The 17,766-nt window shown below is 44.3% G+C and overlaps 1 protein-coding gene across 2 annotated transcripts in view; it reads left to right on the forward strand.

The window, feature by feature from the left end:
• The window catches only part of LOC147105378 (lysine-specific demethylase 5B-like), a 169,953-nt gene that overhangs the window by 52,572 nt on the left and 99,615 nt on the right, over nucleotides 1–17,766 (forward strand). For both annotated transcript variants that reach the window (XM_086011674.1, XM_086011675.1), the window contains 2 exons: nucleotides 4,961–5,142; nucleotides 11,621–11,783. In XM_086011674.1, coding sequence (XP_085867800.1) covers nucleotides 4,961–5,142; nucleotides 11,621–11,783 — 345 coding nt within the window. The remainder of the gene's footprint in view (nucleotides 1–4,960; nucleotides 5,143–11,620; nucleotides 11,784–17,766) is intronic.

A 17,766-nucleotide genomic window follows, 5' to 3' on the forward strand; every position in this document is an offset into this window, starting at 1 on the left:
TGCTATCCATTCAACTATTTGCCCCCCGACTCCACTTGCCCTAACCATTATCGTGAGCGTACTGTGTGATACCTTTATTGAAGGCCTTTTGAAAATCCAAGTATATGACATCTACTGTTTCACCCTTGTCTACTCTTTCCATTGCCTCTTCAAAAAATTCCATCAAGTTCTTTATTTTTCTTCTCTCTTTGTCTTACCATGTGTGTGTGTGCCCCCCTCCTATCCCCTTTGATGTCAAAATATGGGATGTATGAATGAAGTCCAGCAAGGGTCACTGTTTTGTGAAAGTGCAGCAAAGCCGACTCAAAGTATAAAAGGAATTAGATAAAGTCTAGAAAGAAGGCAGTTAATGGGTGCTCCTCATTGAAGTCTATAAAATGTTAAATGATACAGATAAGGTAAACCTGGAATATTACTACAAAGTAAGAACAAGAATGAAAATGAGTGAAAATTGAATTTAAAATGGATATTAGCCATAACTTTGCTTAGTGATAAAAATTTGGAATAATCTGCCTGGTGATAGTAGTGACAAAGCATTCAGAACTTTCAAAATAAATATGTGGGAGAGTTAGAGAATTAGAAGCATAGGCTTCAATGTGCCGAAGGGTTTTTTTCCCCCTTGTAATCAAACTAAATTTATTGCAGTAAATATTGTGCACCATTGTATAGTGTTTGTATGCTACAGATAAAGGCAGGTGTTGTATGTGCAACAGTCAGAGTTTTCATAGGTATATTTTAGCATCTTAATAGTATGCAATTTATAATGCAACTTGATTCAATTCTACGTGCTGGCTGCCAAACTTTGGAAGGTCCCATCACTTGAAGGTTCCTTCAGGAAGTGGTCTTTGAATTGGGAACTGTGGCAACCACAATAGGACCAGACGTTGGCTTCGGACCCATGTGTAAAGGTCTTCAGAGGACCCGAGTTCTAAATGGCAACATCCTGGAGCTGTAAGAGTGATGGTTGCTGATTTCACACCAGTGTGGTGAGCAGATTGATTGGAGAGCTGACCTGCTGTGCGAGCCCTACCCAGCATAATTAAACAGTATTAGAAAAGTATAAATATAAGCAAAATACTGCAAATGCAGAAAATGCTAGAGACCCTCAGCATGTCAGTCAGGTATAAACTTTTCCTCAAAATTCATTTTATTAGTGTATTTGGGTGATTCCAGCCACAAATGAACATGGAAATCTTAAGGAAGGTGAATGACATTTCTAAGAACAGATCGTGCTACCTGGTCTGGCTTACCAGCCAGTCCAGTCCCATTTTAGATTGAGGACTCTTAATGCCCTTTGAAATGACTTAACAAGCTACAATGTCATAATCCAATTGCAAAATGTTAAGCAATAAGAAAATCAGATGTACCTATTGGCAATGACCCAGGCATCGTATCCGAATAAAATTAAGGCAATCTCCGCCTAGTCGACCCTGCAAAGTCATTCCTATTAACATCTGGAGTTTGCTCCACAAGTTCGGAGAGCTGTCCCACAGATTAGTTGAGCAAAAGCTTGACCGAGATATCATTGAGTATGAATATCTGCCAAATATCCCAGGCCCCTTCATCGCCATCCCTGTGTATATCCTGTTCCAGGATGTAAAACATCGCCTGGAGGAATCCCTGAGGAAAGCAAGGACACAGAATGTGTTCTGGGTGGACTTCAGTTTCCACCGCCAAGAGTGGCTTGGTAATACCATCACTGGCCAAGCCCCGAAGGACACAGCTACCATATTGGGTCTGCGTCAGGTGGTAAAGGAATCAACCAACTTGGCCTGGTCCTCACTAACCCGAACTGTTGCAGACACATCTGTCCACGATAACATCAGTAGGAGTGACCACTGCATAGTTTTTTTTGAAGACAAATGTTCATCTCCATAGTGAAGATAATATGATGTGTGACCACTATCATGCTGAAATGGACAGACTAAGGACAGATCAAGCAGCCAAAGACTGGGCATCCATGAAGCACTATGGGCCACCAGCAGCAGAATTATTTTTCCGAACAATCTGTAGCATTGTGGCCTAACACATCCCCCCCTCCTTGACCACCATGAAGCCAGGAAACCAAACCTGGTACAATATGGAGTGTAGAAGGATGTGTTCGGAATAGCACCAGGGATACGTTAAAATGAGGTACCAACCTGTTGAAGCTACTACTTGGCTACCAATAGCAGCAGACTAGACAGAGCTAAGCAATCCCACAACTAACAAATCAGAACAAAGTTCTGTAGCCCTACCACATCCAGTTGAGAATGATGGTGGACAAACAGGCAACTATCAGGAGACAGAAGTTTCATGAACACGTCTTCACATTGAGGACACCCTCCATTGTGTTATGCAGCATTACCACTGTGCAAAATGGGATAGATTCATAACCGATCTAGCAGCTCAGAACTGGGCATCCATGAAGCACTGTGGGCCATTAGCAGCAGCAGAATTCCACCACAATCTGTAACTTCATGGACCGGCATATCCTTCACTCTACCATCCCCATCAAGCCAGGGGACCAACCCAGGTTCAATGAGGTGTGTAGAAGAGCATGCCAGGAGCAGCAACAGGCGTACCTAAAAATGAGGTACCAACCTGGTAAAGCTACAACACAGGATTACATGCATGCTAAACAGTGGAAGCAGCATGTTCTAGATAGAGCTAAGCGATTCCACAACCAACAGATCACATCTTTGCTGCTTCAGCTGTTTAGCATGCGTGTAGTCCTGTGTTGTAGCTTTACCAGGTTGGTACCTGACAAGTGGCAAGTAACATTTTGCACCACACAAGTGAGTCGAGCCACCTCCCCATGACACGCAATGGCATTGCCATCATCTAGTTCCCCACTGTCAACATTGAGACTTGGGCTGATAAGTGGCAAGTAACATTCACGCTACACAAGTGCCAAGTATTATCTATCTCCAACAAGAGAGAGCGAGGCTAACCGCCATCCCTTGACATTCAACAAACTACCAACACCGAATCCCCCACCAACAACATCCTGGGGGTCACCATTGGCCATAAACTTACCGACCAGCCACACATAATGTGGCTACAAGAGCAGGTCAGAGGCTGGGTATTCTGTGGCAAGTGTCTCGCCTTCTGACTCCCCCAAAGCCTTTCCACCATCTACAAGGCACAAGTCAGGAGTGTGATGGAATACTCTCCACTTGCCTGGCTGAGTGCAGCGCCAACAACGCTCGAGAAGCTCGCCACCATCCAGGATAAAGCAGCCTGCTTGATTGGCACCCCATCCTCCACCACTTTAAAACAGATGCACTGCAGCAACTCACCAAGGCTTCTTCGCCAGCACCTCCCAAATCTGCAACTTCTACTACCTAGAAGGATAAGGGCGAAGGCGGCAATGTTTGCATGTGTCTTCGGCCAAACATGCTTAGTGAATAATGATACTTGCCCTCTTCCCACCACCATAGATGCTAGTTTCTAGCCAATTTGGCTCACTCCCTGTTACATTAAGAAGCGGCTGAATGCATTGGACAGTGCTACGACGAAGGGCCCAGCTATGGGGTTAATGCCTGAAGGCTAGCTGCTCCCCTTGCCAAGCTGTTCCAGTACAGCTAAGATATTGGCATCTACCTGACTATGTAGAAGATTGTCCAGCTATACCCTAGCCACAGAAAACGGGACAAATGTAACCTAACTAAATCAGCCTCCTGTCAATCGAGTAAAATGATGGAAGGAGTCTTGAACAGTGCCATCAAGCACCACCTATTCGCCAAGAGCCTGCTCACCGCTCAACTTGGGTTTTGCTAGAACCACTCTTCTCCAGACCGCATCACAACCTTGCTCCAGCAGCTGAATGCTAGAGAAGAGGATAGATGAGCATAGCTGCCATCTCCCTAGGCTTGTATTTCCTTGCGTATACAAGATTAAGGAGTGATTTAATGAGGTGTTTAAGATGGGCGGGCTCAACATGGTCAATCAAGGGAAAATCGCGCGGATTGGCCGGACGGCGAAGTAGGCGGGTCAAAAACCCGAAAGGGGAAGTCTCGCCGCCTTCCCGACGGGTTTGGGGAAATCTACCCCCTTGTGTCTCTCAATATATACACACTCTACCCCACCCGAAACCAACTTTAGAAAGTGATGAATGAATTATGGTAGATACTGTGAACAGCTTTTGCATTACTTTTGTATTACAGTATTGTGTGGGAGGGGAACCTGTATGTTTAACATTTACCAGATTAAAGTGCTGTCTCCCTATCGAGCAGACTGGAAAACATTTGAATCATCCACACAGACCAGGGAACAAAACCTTGAGTGTTTGGTTCAGTACCAAACCACATGTATTCTGTGTTCAGTTCTGATGATGGAATTGCGAGTTGTATCCAAGCCCTGGAAGTAGTGCAGAGAGGAGACTAAACTCTGGTGTCAAATGATAGAATTTTCCTAACTCAATCTTTCTTCTAGCAAAGAAGTAAATTAGAGGGGATCTTCTAGGCGTATATGGAATAGGAAAGTTTAATCCCGAGTACTGTTTCAAGTTAAACCACAACTACAAGATGAGATGACATGGGTACAAACTAATAAAAGACAAGTTCAGAAATGATCAGGAAGCACTTCTTCAGAATAAGTGATTCCTAGAATGGTCGTCCAGGTAAAGTGGTGGAGGCAAAAACCTAGGTTGTTGAAAAGGCAGTTTAATGCTGTGATGGGATTAATGGGTTCCAATGGAAGGATGAGTTAGATGGGCCACATGACACCCTCTTCTGTAATTTGTCTTTGATCGAGTTAATTGTTAAGGTTACAGTGAAATTATCTAGTAGTTGGATGTTGAAGAGGTTGAGTCTACATTCAGAGCTAAGAACTAGTGATGCTGATACAATGGTGCATCCTGTAGAACAGACATTGCTGTAATTTGAAGTCTGTCCAGTTCCAGAAAGTAGTGTTTTGAATTTAAATGTTACCACTGCAGTTCTGAAGTGTGATGCATTTTTGTGTCCTTTACTTGCAGGTGTACTTTGATTCCGGATGGAATTTAAACAATATGCCTGTGCTGGAACCTTCGGTCCTGACGCATGTCAGTGCAGATATCTGTGGGATGAAGTTGCCGTGGCTCTACGTGGGAATGTGCTTCTCCTCCTTCTGCTGGCACATTGAGGATCACTGGAGCTACTCAATCAATTATCTGCACTGGTGAGAGACAGTCACTAACATCAATAATCAAGACTTTGGTCATTACAGCTCAACTTGTTTTCTAAGGAGAAATATGCGTAGTTGCCATAGACTTGAAGAACTTGGATCTATGCACCTTGAGTGCTGCGCAGTCAAGTCTTGGTTACACTTGAGGAACTCTAGAACAGAAGGTTTTTATCCAATTTTCAAAAATGAACTGACTATCAGGTGGAATGCAGAGTAACAATGCATCTTACCTTGCAGATTGCTCAGTGCTTGCAGATACATTGATGGGGTTACATGTTGGCAGGGCCAAGACCTTCCTTCCCAAGAGATTCGGTGGAGCATGAGGAGAATCTTTTATTTAGATAGTTTAAGATTATTTTTAGCCTTAGCCAAAACTATAATTTTATAATAAACATTCCAACTATTTTATAGTACATATACTATATTGCAAAGTTCAGGAAATAGTTGTCAGATGTGCCTGGGCATGCTGGGTAATCGTATGATGTCATCAACAGACCCATAGTATTTTTTTTAAGGTGGCATTCAGCTGAAATGCTTAGGTGTGTAAATGGTGCTCACAAATACATATTTCTGTAAGTTGGTATTGTAATAAATTAAAGGGATTTTTTAAAAATCATACCAAATCTGACAACACAAAATAATGGAAAAGCAAAATACTGCGGTTGCTGGAAATCTGAAATAAAAACAGAAAATGCTGGAAATCCTCAGCAGGTCAGGCAGCATCTGTGGAGAGAGAAACATAGAAGATAGGAGCAGGAGTCGGCCATTCGGCCCCTCGAGCCCACTCTGCCATTCAATGCGATCGTGGCTGATCATCCAAACTCAGTACCCTGTCCCTGCCTTCTCCCCATATCCCTTGATCCCTTTAGCCTTAAGAAATATATCTAACTCCTCCTTGAATATATTTAATGAATTGGCCTCCACTGTCTTCTGTGGCAGAGAATTCCACAGGTTCACCACTCGCTGGGTGAAGAAATTCCTCCTCATCTCTGTCCTAAATGGCTTACCCCTTATCCTTAGACTGTGACCCCTGGTTCTGGACTCCCCAGCCATTGGGAAGATCCTTTCTGCATCTAGTCTGTCTGTTTGAATTTTATAAGTTTCAATGAGATCCCCTCTCATTCTTCTAAACTCCAGCGAGTATAAGCCCAATCGACCCAATCTCTCCTCGTACGTCATTTCTGCCATCCCAGGTATCAGTCTGGTGAATCTTCGCTGCACTCCCTCCATAGCAAGAACATCCTTCCTCAGATAAGGCGACGAAAACTGCACACAATACTCAAGATGTGGTCTCACCAAGGCCCTGTACAACTGCAGCAAGACATCCTTGTTCCTGTACTCGAATCCTCTCGCTATGAAGGCCACATACCATTTGCCGCCTTAACCGCCTGCTGCACCTGCATGCTTACCTTCAGCGACTGGTGCACAAGGGCACCCAGGTCTCGTTGCACTTCCCCTTCTCCCAATCTATTGCCATTCAGATAATCTGCCTTCCTGTTTTTGCCACCAAAGTGGATAACCTCGCATTTATCCACATTATACTGCATCTGCCATGCTTCTGCCCAATGACCTTTCGTCAGAACTGGGGGGAAAGAAAAAAAAAGTTAGTGGTATAACAAGTTTTAAGCAAGTGCAGAGGCAGGATAGGATGGAATGCAGGAGAGATTAAAAGTCAAATAGGATGATGACAGTGCCCAGGGAACAGAGTTTGTGGCGGGGATCTGAGACAATGGCTTTGGTTTTCCCAATATTTAATTGGAGAAAATTTTTGGTCATCCGACAGGCAGCCTGAGAACATGGAAGTAGTGGAGGGGTCAAGAGAGGTGGTGTTGAGGTAGAGCTGTGTGTTGTCCGCATTCATGTGAAACCTGATGTGTTTTCGGATGATGTTGCCGAGGGGCATCCTTTACAATTTATTTGGACTTTGAGAAAGCTTTTGGCAAAGTTCCATGTGAAAGACTAAAAATCAAAGGAATTTTGGATAGAACATGGGACTGAAAAAGAAATTGGTTTTAAAAATTGGAAGCCAAATATTCTTGGTGTAATGTCAGACTGGGGCTGGTGTTGAGTGGAGTCCCACAGAGGTTCGCCCTTGGAACCCTGTTTCAGATCTAGACGTTTTTGGATCTAGACACTAAGTGGAGACCTGAAAAATTTGTTGTCAACACTAAAATACGAAGACTGGTGGAGACAGAGGGATTCGACTACAGATCTGCAGGATTTAGCTCGGGCAAATGTCAGTTAATACTGAGTACGTATTTAACATTGCTTGAAAAAATATGCATAAGCATACAACGATCCAGCACAGGGACACTTAGGAGACATGGGAATGACTCTTTGTGCAGACCATGTCTGAACATGTGGCAAGGCAAATTATTTTTGAAAAACTAATAGACTGGTGAACTGCACAGCTAGAACAGTAGAGTACAGTGGTCAAGCTGAGGTTTTACCATGAGTCAGCTAGACCTCACCTGGAGTACTGTGTTCCCCTGTGGTTAGTTGAGCTATAAAATAAATGCACATGCATGCAATGGAGACAATAGAGAAGGGTAACAGATCTTGTGTAGGAGAAGTAGCCTCGTGACTCTGTGCTGTACCAGCAACCCAAAGATCATGAGTTCAAGTCCCACCGTTCAAAAATCTGGTCATTTGTGGGCTGGCACCAGACAGTGACCATCAAAACTGCAGATTATTGTTCAAAAGAAAAACAACTGTTCACTAATGTCCTTCAAGGAAACTAATCTACAAGCCCTACCCAGTCTACCCTACATGTGACTCCAGTCCCACACTGTAGTTGGCTCTTATTGCCATCAGGGCAACTAGGGATGAGCAATAAATACATTACCAGTGTTGGCCACATCCTAAGAATTTTTAATAAGTTGAGGAAATATTGAAATCTACGATATAGAGAAGCTGAGTAAATTCTCATGGCAATGTAAAAGTTTAATTGGTATACATTTAAGCAAGCCTAGAGTGTTAATACAAGTGCAGGAAAATGGGACTAAAGGACATGAATTTAAATTGGTGATAAATATTGGGGAGAACTTCATTGGTGAGGTAGACAAATCCTTCGGGATGTTTAAAATGCAGCTGGGTGTTTGGGCAGTATGGCCGTTGGACATTAATGCTCCTATGAAAGCTAAGAGTAAAGATTTTGTTCTACAGGCTTCATGAGAATACTGCAGTACGATTGTTTGCCATCAAAATGCAGAATCTCCCAAATTTGGCCAGTCAGAACATGGTTTGTTTAAGCCATTTGAGAAGGAATCTGTGGGAAGTTTGCCTGCCTCACCCTTTCAGCTGTAAGAGTTGCGTGAACCAAAGGAACAAATAATAAAAGCATGCTTGCTTTCAAGGAAGGATATACATACCCCTTAAAAAAAAAACACTAAAATAATTGCAAAATGTTTCCAACTGGTTTTGCATGTGTAATAATAATATAGGATATAAACGAATTGAACTTCACAAGTGCAGACAGTGACTCGGTTACCTGCTGGGTGCAAAATGTTTTGAGATACAAAGTGCAACTGATGGACTAGGAGAGTTAGGGCACTGGCACTTTCAGTGGGAGAGTTGGCGCACTGGAGGGGTGGCTTTCAATGGGAGAGTTAGGGCACTAGAGGGGTGTCTTTCAGTGGGAGAGTTAGGGCACTGGCACTTTCAGTGGGAGAGTTGGCGCACTGGAGGGGTGGCTTTCAATGGGAGAGTTAGGGCACTAGAGGGATGTCTTTCAGTGGGAGAGTTGGCGCACTGGAGGGGTGTCTTTCAGTGGGAGAGTTAGGGCACTAGAGGGATGGCTTTCAGTGGGAGAGTTAGGGGACTGGAGGGGTGTCTTTCAATGGGAGAGTTAGGGCACTGGCACTTTCAGTGGGAGAGTTGGCGCACTGGAGGGGTGGCTTTCAATGGGAGAGTTAGGGCACTAGAGGGATGTCTTTCAGTGGGAGAGTTGGCGCACTGGAGGGGTGTCTTTCAGTGGGAGAGTTAGGGCACTAGAGGGATGGCTTTCAGTGGGAGAGTTAGGGGACTGGAGGGGTGGCTTTCAGTGGGAGAGTTAGGGGACTGGAGGGATGGCTTTCAGTGTGAGAGTTAGGGGACTGGAGGGATGGCTTTCAGTGGGAGAGTTAGGGCACTAGAGGGATGGCTTTCAGTGGGAGAGTTAGGGGACTGGAGGGATGGCTTTCAGTGGGAGAGTTAGGGCACTAGAGGGATGGCTTTCAGTGGGAGAGTTAGGGGACTGGAGGGGTGTCTTTCAGTGGGAGAGTTAGGGGACTGGAGGGATGGCTTTCAGTGGGAGAGTTAGGGCACTAGAGGGGTGTCTTTCAGTGGGAGAGTTAGGGGACTGGAGGGGTGGCTTTCAATGGGAGAGTTAGGGCACTGGCACTTTCAGTGGGAGAGTTGGCGCACTGGAGGGGTGTCTTTCAGTGGGAGAGTTAGGGCACTAGAGGGATGGCTTTCAGTGGGAGAGTTAGGGGACTGGAGGGGTGGCTTTCAGTGGGAGAGTTAGGGGACTGGAGGGATGGCTTTCAGTGTGAGAGTTAGGGGACTGGAGGGATGGCTTTCAGTGGGAGAGTTAGGGCACTAGAGGGATGGCTTTCAGTGGGAGAGTTAGGGGACTGGAGGGATGGCTTTCAGTGGGAGAGTTAGGGCACTAGAGGGATGGCTTTCAGTGGGAGAGTTAGGGGACTGGAGGGGTGTCTTTCAGTGGGAGAGTTAGGGGACTGGAGGGATGGCTTTCAGTGGGAGAGTTAGGGCACTAGAGGGGTGTCTTTCAGTGGGAGAGTTGGCGCACTGGAGGGGTGTCTTTCAATGGGAGAGTTAGGGCACTGGCACTTTCAGTGGGAGAGTTGGCGCACTGGAGGGGTGTCTTTCAATGGGAGAGTTAGGGCACTGGCACTTTCAGTGGGAGAGTTGGCGCACTGGAGGGGTGGCTTTCAATGGGAGAGTTAGGGCACTAGAGGGATGGCTTTCAATGCGAGAGATTTGAATAATCTCCCCTTATCCTGTTTAGCAGTTGTGGTCAAACTGTAGGCTGGTACCTTGATGGACAGTCAAATTGGGTAGTAAATATTTCATTATTGCAATTTGTGATTAACCATTGATTGCTTACAGATTGCACAGAATGTGATTGCTTGTAACATAATTTTGTAACTTCCATTTGCACCATTTGATACCACTGGCTTAGCATTGAAAGCAAGGGCAGATTTAGTTTTGTGGTCTGTCGGTGACATCAGCTCTGGTTTGTGATGGTAGCAGCTTGGCAGACCCGACTAAATTAAAGTAAAATTATTTTTCTCAATTCTGCATATTTACTATGGCAGCTATTGTAGGTCACCCATAATTAAATCCAGTCATTTGGTCCTTCACCTTTAAACCTGTTCATTCTTTCTTTCTCTTCCCCTCATGCCCTTCCCACACACATTCATTCTTTCCAGTATGAGATATGGGAATAGCTAATGCCCTCCAGGACAGACTATGACATCCATGCCCTCATTAGACAACTCTGAGACCAGCTTGTAAAAATTCCACCTCTAAGGGATGTGGAGTGTAAATGGTCACAACCGGGACTGCAGTTTAGTGCTGGAAGTTTAAATCCAGTGAGCTGGCTTTGTAACCACCTGGCTGGGTTCCTTTCTCAGGTGAGGAGCCATGAGGCCAATTGGTTGTGGCTTTGATCCTCTGTCTGTCTTGACCTGAAACCATGTGATGGGTAAAATTGTAGGGGTTAGTTTGCAGATCCAAAGCTGGTATAATCATAAATAAAAATAAATGTTGGAAATACACAGCAAGACAGTCCACAAAAGTAGAAAAAAGACTGGTTAACATTTCAGGCAGAAGCCTTTAGAACTGCAAGACTAAACACTCATTAATCCAATTGGAAAAAGGGGAGGGGGGAAAACGCATTCTCCAATCACAGAGGAGTTAGTGGGTTGAATGCCTTGCTTTAAAACAAAAAGCAGTTTGCAGGTCATTCAGTCCATTAACCTCTGTGGAGTACCTGTTCTTCTCCTGCGTCCCCTTTTTTGTGATTTTAATAACGTGCTTGGTTTTTCTTTCAGTTTGCAATTCTGAAGGGCTCTGCCCGAAACATCGCCCTGCCATTTTTCTCTACAGATACTGACTACTGTGTATTGGCAGGTTTATTTGCTTTTAATTTGTATGATCTTGAGTTAGACTGGGTTCCCTCACACTGTGTTGGGATAGGCTGGGTTCCCTCACTGTTTTGGGTTATGCCGAGTTCCCTCACCTGTGTGTTGGGCGACAAATGTAGCTAGTGCTGTGAACACCAGATGTAAACTACACACTTAGTTGATCTTGCAGAATGATTTCATAAACCTACTGCCACCTGTCAGTAATTTAATAAATACACTCCTGGTAGAGTTTACTTACATAGTTTTGATCAGTTTTCCATAAACAGTACAGTGCTTAATAATCTCAAGTTCATGGATTCTAACTTTCTTTTAAAACTAATTAGGGGAGAGCCTAAGACATGGTATGGAGCACCAGCATACGTGGCAGAACAGCTGGAAAGTGTTATGAAGAGACTGGCGCCTGAGCTGTTTGAATCCCAGCCTGACCTTCTGCATCAGCTGGTCACCATCATGAACCCTAACACTCTGATGGCTCACGGAGTGCCAGTACGTATTGCAGATCTCCTTGGAGCCCTGAGATCCTGATTTCAAACTTAGATTTTATATTTTAACGAGGGATTAGCAGAGATGCACCTAGAATTGTCCATTTGATGGCAAGCTTTAGAAAATAGGTGTACAGTGTAGGTTTATTTTGGGGGTGGTGGGTGCAGGGGGAGAGGATGTTTTTTTAAAATGAAACATGATTCTGGGAAGCCATGGTATTAGATAATCCCAGTAAAGTTAAGAGACGTGAAGTAACATGGCAATATCTTTTGAGTGTTGTAGTGTACTATATAGTTCAGTTGACTTTTACATCCATTGAATAACATCTGTTGGGTAACTTTCACTGCAATACTTGCCATACATAATTATTCTGTGGCCAGAATAAATTCTGACTGACAAATTAACAATATTTATACATTGCTGGAGCATTTCTTCCTAGATTTACCAAGATATAGCTACTATTTGGGTTATTTGCTGTGCCTGCTTTGTGTATTTTGCTCTTCCTTTTTCCACCACCACCCCACCCAAAAAAAGGTTCTGCCTAACAGTAAAATTCTAATATTAAAGTTTATTTTTGTAAAGAAATATTGAATGTTTTAAATCACCCTCAATGTGTGCCTGATGTGAGTACCCTAAACACACACAACAGCAAAATACTTTTTTTGCTGTACCCCCACGTGCAAATGAGTGGCATCACGAGAGTAAATACCGAGGGAAATTATCTGAGCTTTACGCCACATGGGGCCATCTTGGTCAGGTGCTCTTCACACATTTTTAAATGATTCATTCTCCACAATACTCTACCACTACATTACAACGGTGACTACACTTCAGAACTTCATTAGCTGTGAAGTGCTTTGGGACATCCTGAGGTTGTGAAAGGGGTATAAAGACAAATCTTTCTTCTTCTGTTTTTCACTGTCGATGGACATTGCTTAAAAAAAGCAACAAATCCATGTCCATTCAGACTGTGCTTTTACACTTACTTTGCCAAAGTCCATAATTTCTTTGCAACCCCAATTCAGTCTATTCTCCACTTGGATTGAATTGTCTCTGATTTGATTGTCGCCATTGTTTAAGACTTGCATTGAATGGCGTTGATTTTTATCAGCAATTAATAACCGTGACAATTGTGCTCAGTCTTGATGTGCAATTTACAGAAGTTTGATGCTCCGCAAAAGGGCTTATTTCACTGGAATGGCGAAGTTCACTCATGCCATTTTTGATACATAGATAATCTCATTTGATTCTCTATATAAAGATATCTTGAATTTTGTACACTGCCTGTTGCAGGTCTAGGATCCATCCATGGAGGCAATCTAAGCCACATCCCACTTCATCTTGAGAGGCATTGAGCTCTGTCACAAAACAGCTCAGTTCAAGGCTTTGCAGTAACTGCTGCAGCCTGACACCAGAGCAAAGAAATGACTTTAAATATCAACATCTTTGTTCTATGTAAAGGTGATGCCAATGTGGACTATTGCACAACAAGCAGCCTTTTAAAGCAGGCACTAGTACAAATGGAGCTTCCAATTTGGATTGGAATACAGATCCTTTTCATCCTTAATCATTTACCTTGTTTTGCAGTAATTTGCATACTGGTGTAAACATAGTTTTATGCCATGTTACCATTGTCCTTTTGGATTGGCAAAATACGAAACTCAAATCAGAGCTTTTAACAGGCTGAAGCTAAGTGTTTCTATTTCCCTAAATAATTGTAAAATCTGTAATCTTCAGGACTACTGCGAAAGCTCTTCTAAAATAACTGTCACCAGATTAGCATTCTACCCGATTTAGTCTTCTCATACCCCAACTTGAAAGATGATGCATGTAATGTGGAGCACCTCCTTCTGACTGGATCTCACAATTTAGAATGATCTGGAAAACTAGTAAATGCCATGTATTGAAACTTTAATATCCATTTGATGTGAGATGGGCAGTGAACATTCATGATTCAAAAGGATCTTTTGATATGATATTAGACATTTGGATAATCAAAACAACGGAAACAGATTGGTGAAAGAGAAGGCCACCTTCCCAATCCCACCGTTAAAGCATACATTTTTGTCACCAAAGCTTTCCTTAAGTATACACGTGCCTGACTATACACAGTCAGCTAAAGGCTTTAACAATGGACAGAGAAAACATGAAATCTGATCTATTGCATTTCTGCACCCATTTACACCCTCACCTGCTGAGAACAAAAGGCCTTTTGCTGGGTTCCATCTTGGACTTTAAAACCATCATCACCAAAAATAGCTGGTGTTTCACACCCAGGAGCTCTAGTTAAAGGATGGCCAGATCGGTAGCCATGTTGAACCAATGACATTGCTAACTTGTGATTGTAAAGGCAGGGTCTTTTCAGACCAGCTCTTGTAGTTTTTCTTTCTGCATCCACCATGACCACTGGGCTATCTGTATTGAGTGAGTTGATTGAAGCCAGTGGATTTGATAAGATCTGGGAGAGATCGCAAACATCTCTAATGAGGAAGAAGATGGGGATGAAGAAGGAGTATACATAGAGTACAGGACACTTGGGAAATGGATGAGCCTCAGTTGTACACATTGGTTCCCAGTCACATTTCTTTTGACTAATGTATTGCTTCCAAATTGGAATCTTGTGCTATAATTCAACTTTATCAGAGACCTCCTTAAAATTTAGTAGTTCTGTTTAACTTGGGAACATGTAAATGTATGGTGCCAGTAAAGAACATTGCTGCCCATCTGGCCAGTTCCAGTTTCTAAGGAACATCACATCATGCGAAACTTCTTGTAACCCTAGATACTTACCCATTGATTTTTGCTGATGCAATCAACCTCCACTGGGCAGTCCAGTTCATTCCATACATTCACCATCCTCTGTAAAGTAATTGAAACTAAATTGTCTTTTTAGTCCTCCTACTGAGTTTGATGGTGTATAATCTGTGACTGTTAAACGCATTGCGATTTATCTTGCCTATAACCCTTGGGATTCTGATTTCTGGTGCAAGACCACTCCTGAGCCTTCTCTCCAGGTTAAACATTTGCAAATTCTGCAATCTCTGCTCATATCTCAGATGTCTAATGGCAATTAATTGCCTTTCTCCTAAGTGATCAGAATTGTACACCGTACTCCATGTGTTCGGATTCATACTCTGTACAAATGTAATCCCTTCCAGCAGTGTGCCCACTGACACTCTGCCCCTCAAGCAACAAGTAGATTCAGTCCCTCTCCACAGCTGTCTCCAAACCTGAAATTGGTTTGGCGATGCTCCAAGCTAACTCCACCCTGTCTAAGTCAATTTCATCCCCCCACAGGACCTCAGACTTTAACTTTGGACTCTTGGTGTGTCCCCTCCCTGTCTTATTTACAACCAGGACACACCTCTCCTAATCTTTACTGTGCCTATATAACTTGAATTTCCTCTGTCCATTTGCATGTGCATTTTGGCTGCTGCTCTAAACTTGAGCCCATTACTTCTATCCCTTTTTTCTTTTGACCCTCCTTGAGGACCCCCCCCCTCTCCATCCTGCCCCAGTCATGCTCTCTTTAGTTTCTCCCATCTCTGGTCCTCCAATCCCTAGTCCAATCCATCACTGCTTCTCTGCCTTACTCCTCTCCTGCTAACGTTCCAGGTTTGAATCCTCCCTGCACTAGCCACAGTTACCCTCTGTGCTTCTCAGCATTATCTCAAGGGCCTGTCGAGGCACTTGTTGCTACCTGCTTATGAGCAGCAAGCCCAGCTGCCTTATTGTCCTCTCTCTTGCTGACCTTCCTACCCAGCAGACCCAATGGAGGTTAATCTCTCCAACCTCCTTCCGGTCCCCTCAACCCACCCACCACCACCCCCTTGGACTCTGCCAGTGAATCAACAATCACCACCCCTCTCCGCATGTCCCCCGAGAATGTCCATTCATTTGTCAATTTCATCAGCAGCCATGATCTTATTGTGGATGTTTGAATTTACATCATGAGTTTGATAGAAGCTTGCCTTACCAATGATGACACCTTGCCGAAGCCCCTCTGCCTGGCTATACTTTCCTACATCTGCCCTGCCCAAACTACCGTGTTGGCATTGTGTAAACTTTATCACCAGATCACATTATGGTATTCCCCCACCCCCTCCAGCCAGTCACTGGTACCTTCTCCGACCACCTTTCCTTGTTTCACCCCTTGAACCCTAGTTAAAATCCTTATTCTTACCTTGTAGAGAATGTAGTGTCAGCCTTGGCCGGTGGTCGTACTCTTGCCTTTGAGTCAGAAGGTTGTGGGTTGAACCCCCACTCCAGAGACTTGGAGCACATAATCTAGGCTGACATTTCATTGCAGTACTGAGGAAGTACTGCACTGTTGGAGGTGTGGCGTCTTTCGATGAGATCTAAAAGTGGATGTAAAAGATCCCATGGCACTATTCGAAGAAGAGCAGGAGAGTTCTCCTGGTGCCCTGGTCAATATTTATCCCTCAACCAAAATCACTGAAATAGATTTTCTAGTCATTATTTCATTGCTGTTTGTGGGGCCTTGCTGTGGGCAAATTTGGTGCTGCGTTTCCTACATTACAACAGTGACTACTTTTTAAAACTACTTAATTGACAGTAAAGTGCTTTGGGATGTCCTGAGGTGGTGAAAGGCGTTATATAGATGCAAGTGCTTTCTTTCTTTACTGCCTCCTGCTAAGCTACATCCTGAGTTTCTCACCGAGACATCCTGCCCCTTTTCCCCTCTGCCTCTGCAGTGAGCATCTCCTCATCCTTGGTGATTTCAATCTTCATCTCAACTCATTTTGTTCTCTCTCCTCTGATTTCACTACCCTTCTGTCCTCCCTCTTCATATAAACTTTCCTATCATTATACACTGCAACCCCTCAACTTTGCAATCTCATGTGACCACTCTACGCCCTTGGTCTCCACAGTCGAGCCACTTCCTTGTATAGATCACCACCCACATCCCCCTATCCTCTTCTAACCCCACGTTCTGCACCTGTCCCTGGAATAAACTCTTTCTCCCAAGTCAGTTGCAACTGCAATTCAAACTCCCAATATGCCTTTGGCCCTCCAATCGCCACAATACTTCTGCAGCTGTCGATTTGTTCAATTACTCCTACACCTCACCCTTTGATACCTTTGTCCCCAGTAAAGCCCTTACGCTCTCCCACTTTGGTCATTCCCCTGAACTCATCCCCACCTTTGCTCCTTCGAGCATATCTGGCATATAACTGGTTTAGCCATCCATTGAGAGATCTGGCTAGAGCACGTCAAGCACTATCAGCCGTGCTCTCCTCTGCCAAAACTGCTCTCTACTCCAGGATTGTTCTGGAAAGCAGTGATAACCTCTGGCTTCTTTTCTCCGCTACCAACAGCAAATGTTCCCTGTGAACTGCGCTTTTTTCTGAGCGGCCTGTTTCTTTTAGTGCGTAGTCCCTTTAAATTTCTGCCCATGCGTGGCAATGTTCCCTATAAGGTGCGCAGCCGCACACCTCTCTGCCAGTCCCGCACAGCCCGGGACCGGCGTTTTCAATGTGAAGTTTCGTGCACGCGCAAAACTGAGAGTGGGCCGCACAGCCCCTTAAAGGGGCTGCGCACCCAAAAAAAATAAGAGGGGACGTTGATGTGCGGTATTTACAATGCTGAAGCCAGTAAGCAGCCTGCGCGGGACCTTTCCCATTGCTGTGTGGCCGCACAGCTTAGAGGGAACATTTGCAACAGCCTACTTAAACCCCTCCTCCCCTGCCTCCTCCACCCTCACCTCTGTGTAAGGAGCTCATGGTCCTCTTTGTCATTACAATTGACTACATCTGTTCAATTTCCTCTGTCCTAGACCTGAAGCGCTGTTTTTCTATCTTCCCTTGTGCCTGCTCTGAGCTCACCTTGTCAGAGACCCACCTCACGCTGTCTTCAGCATATACCCACTAAACTGACTCCCATGCCAGCTGATCTTGTAAATGATTCCCTCTCCTCGGGTGCTGTCCCCCTCTCTTTCAAAACCACCGTCATCATCCCCCTCTTC

The sequence above is a fragment of the Somniosus microcephalus genome, chromosome 18 (genome assembly GCF_052327205.1).
Source record: "Somniosus microcephalus isolate GS21.2 chromosome 18, FLI_Smic_1.0, whole genome shotgun sequence".
NCBI classification, from domain to species: Eukaryota; Metazoa; Chordata; class Chondrichthyes; order Squaliformes; family Somniosidae; genus Somniosus; species Somniosus microcephalus.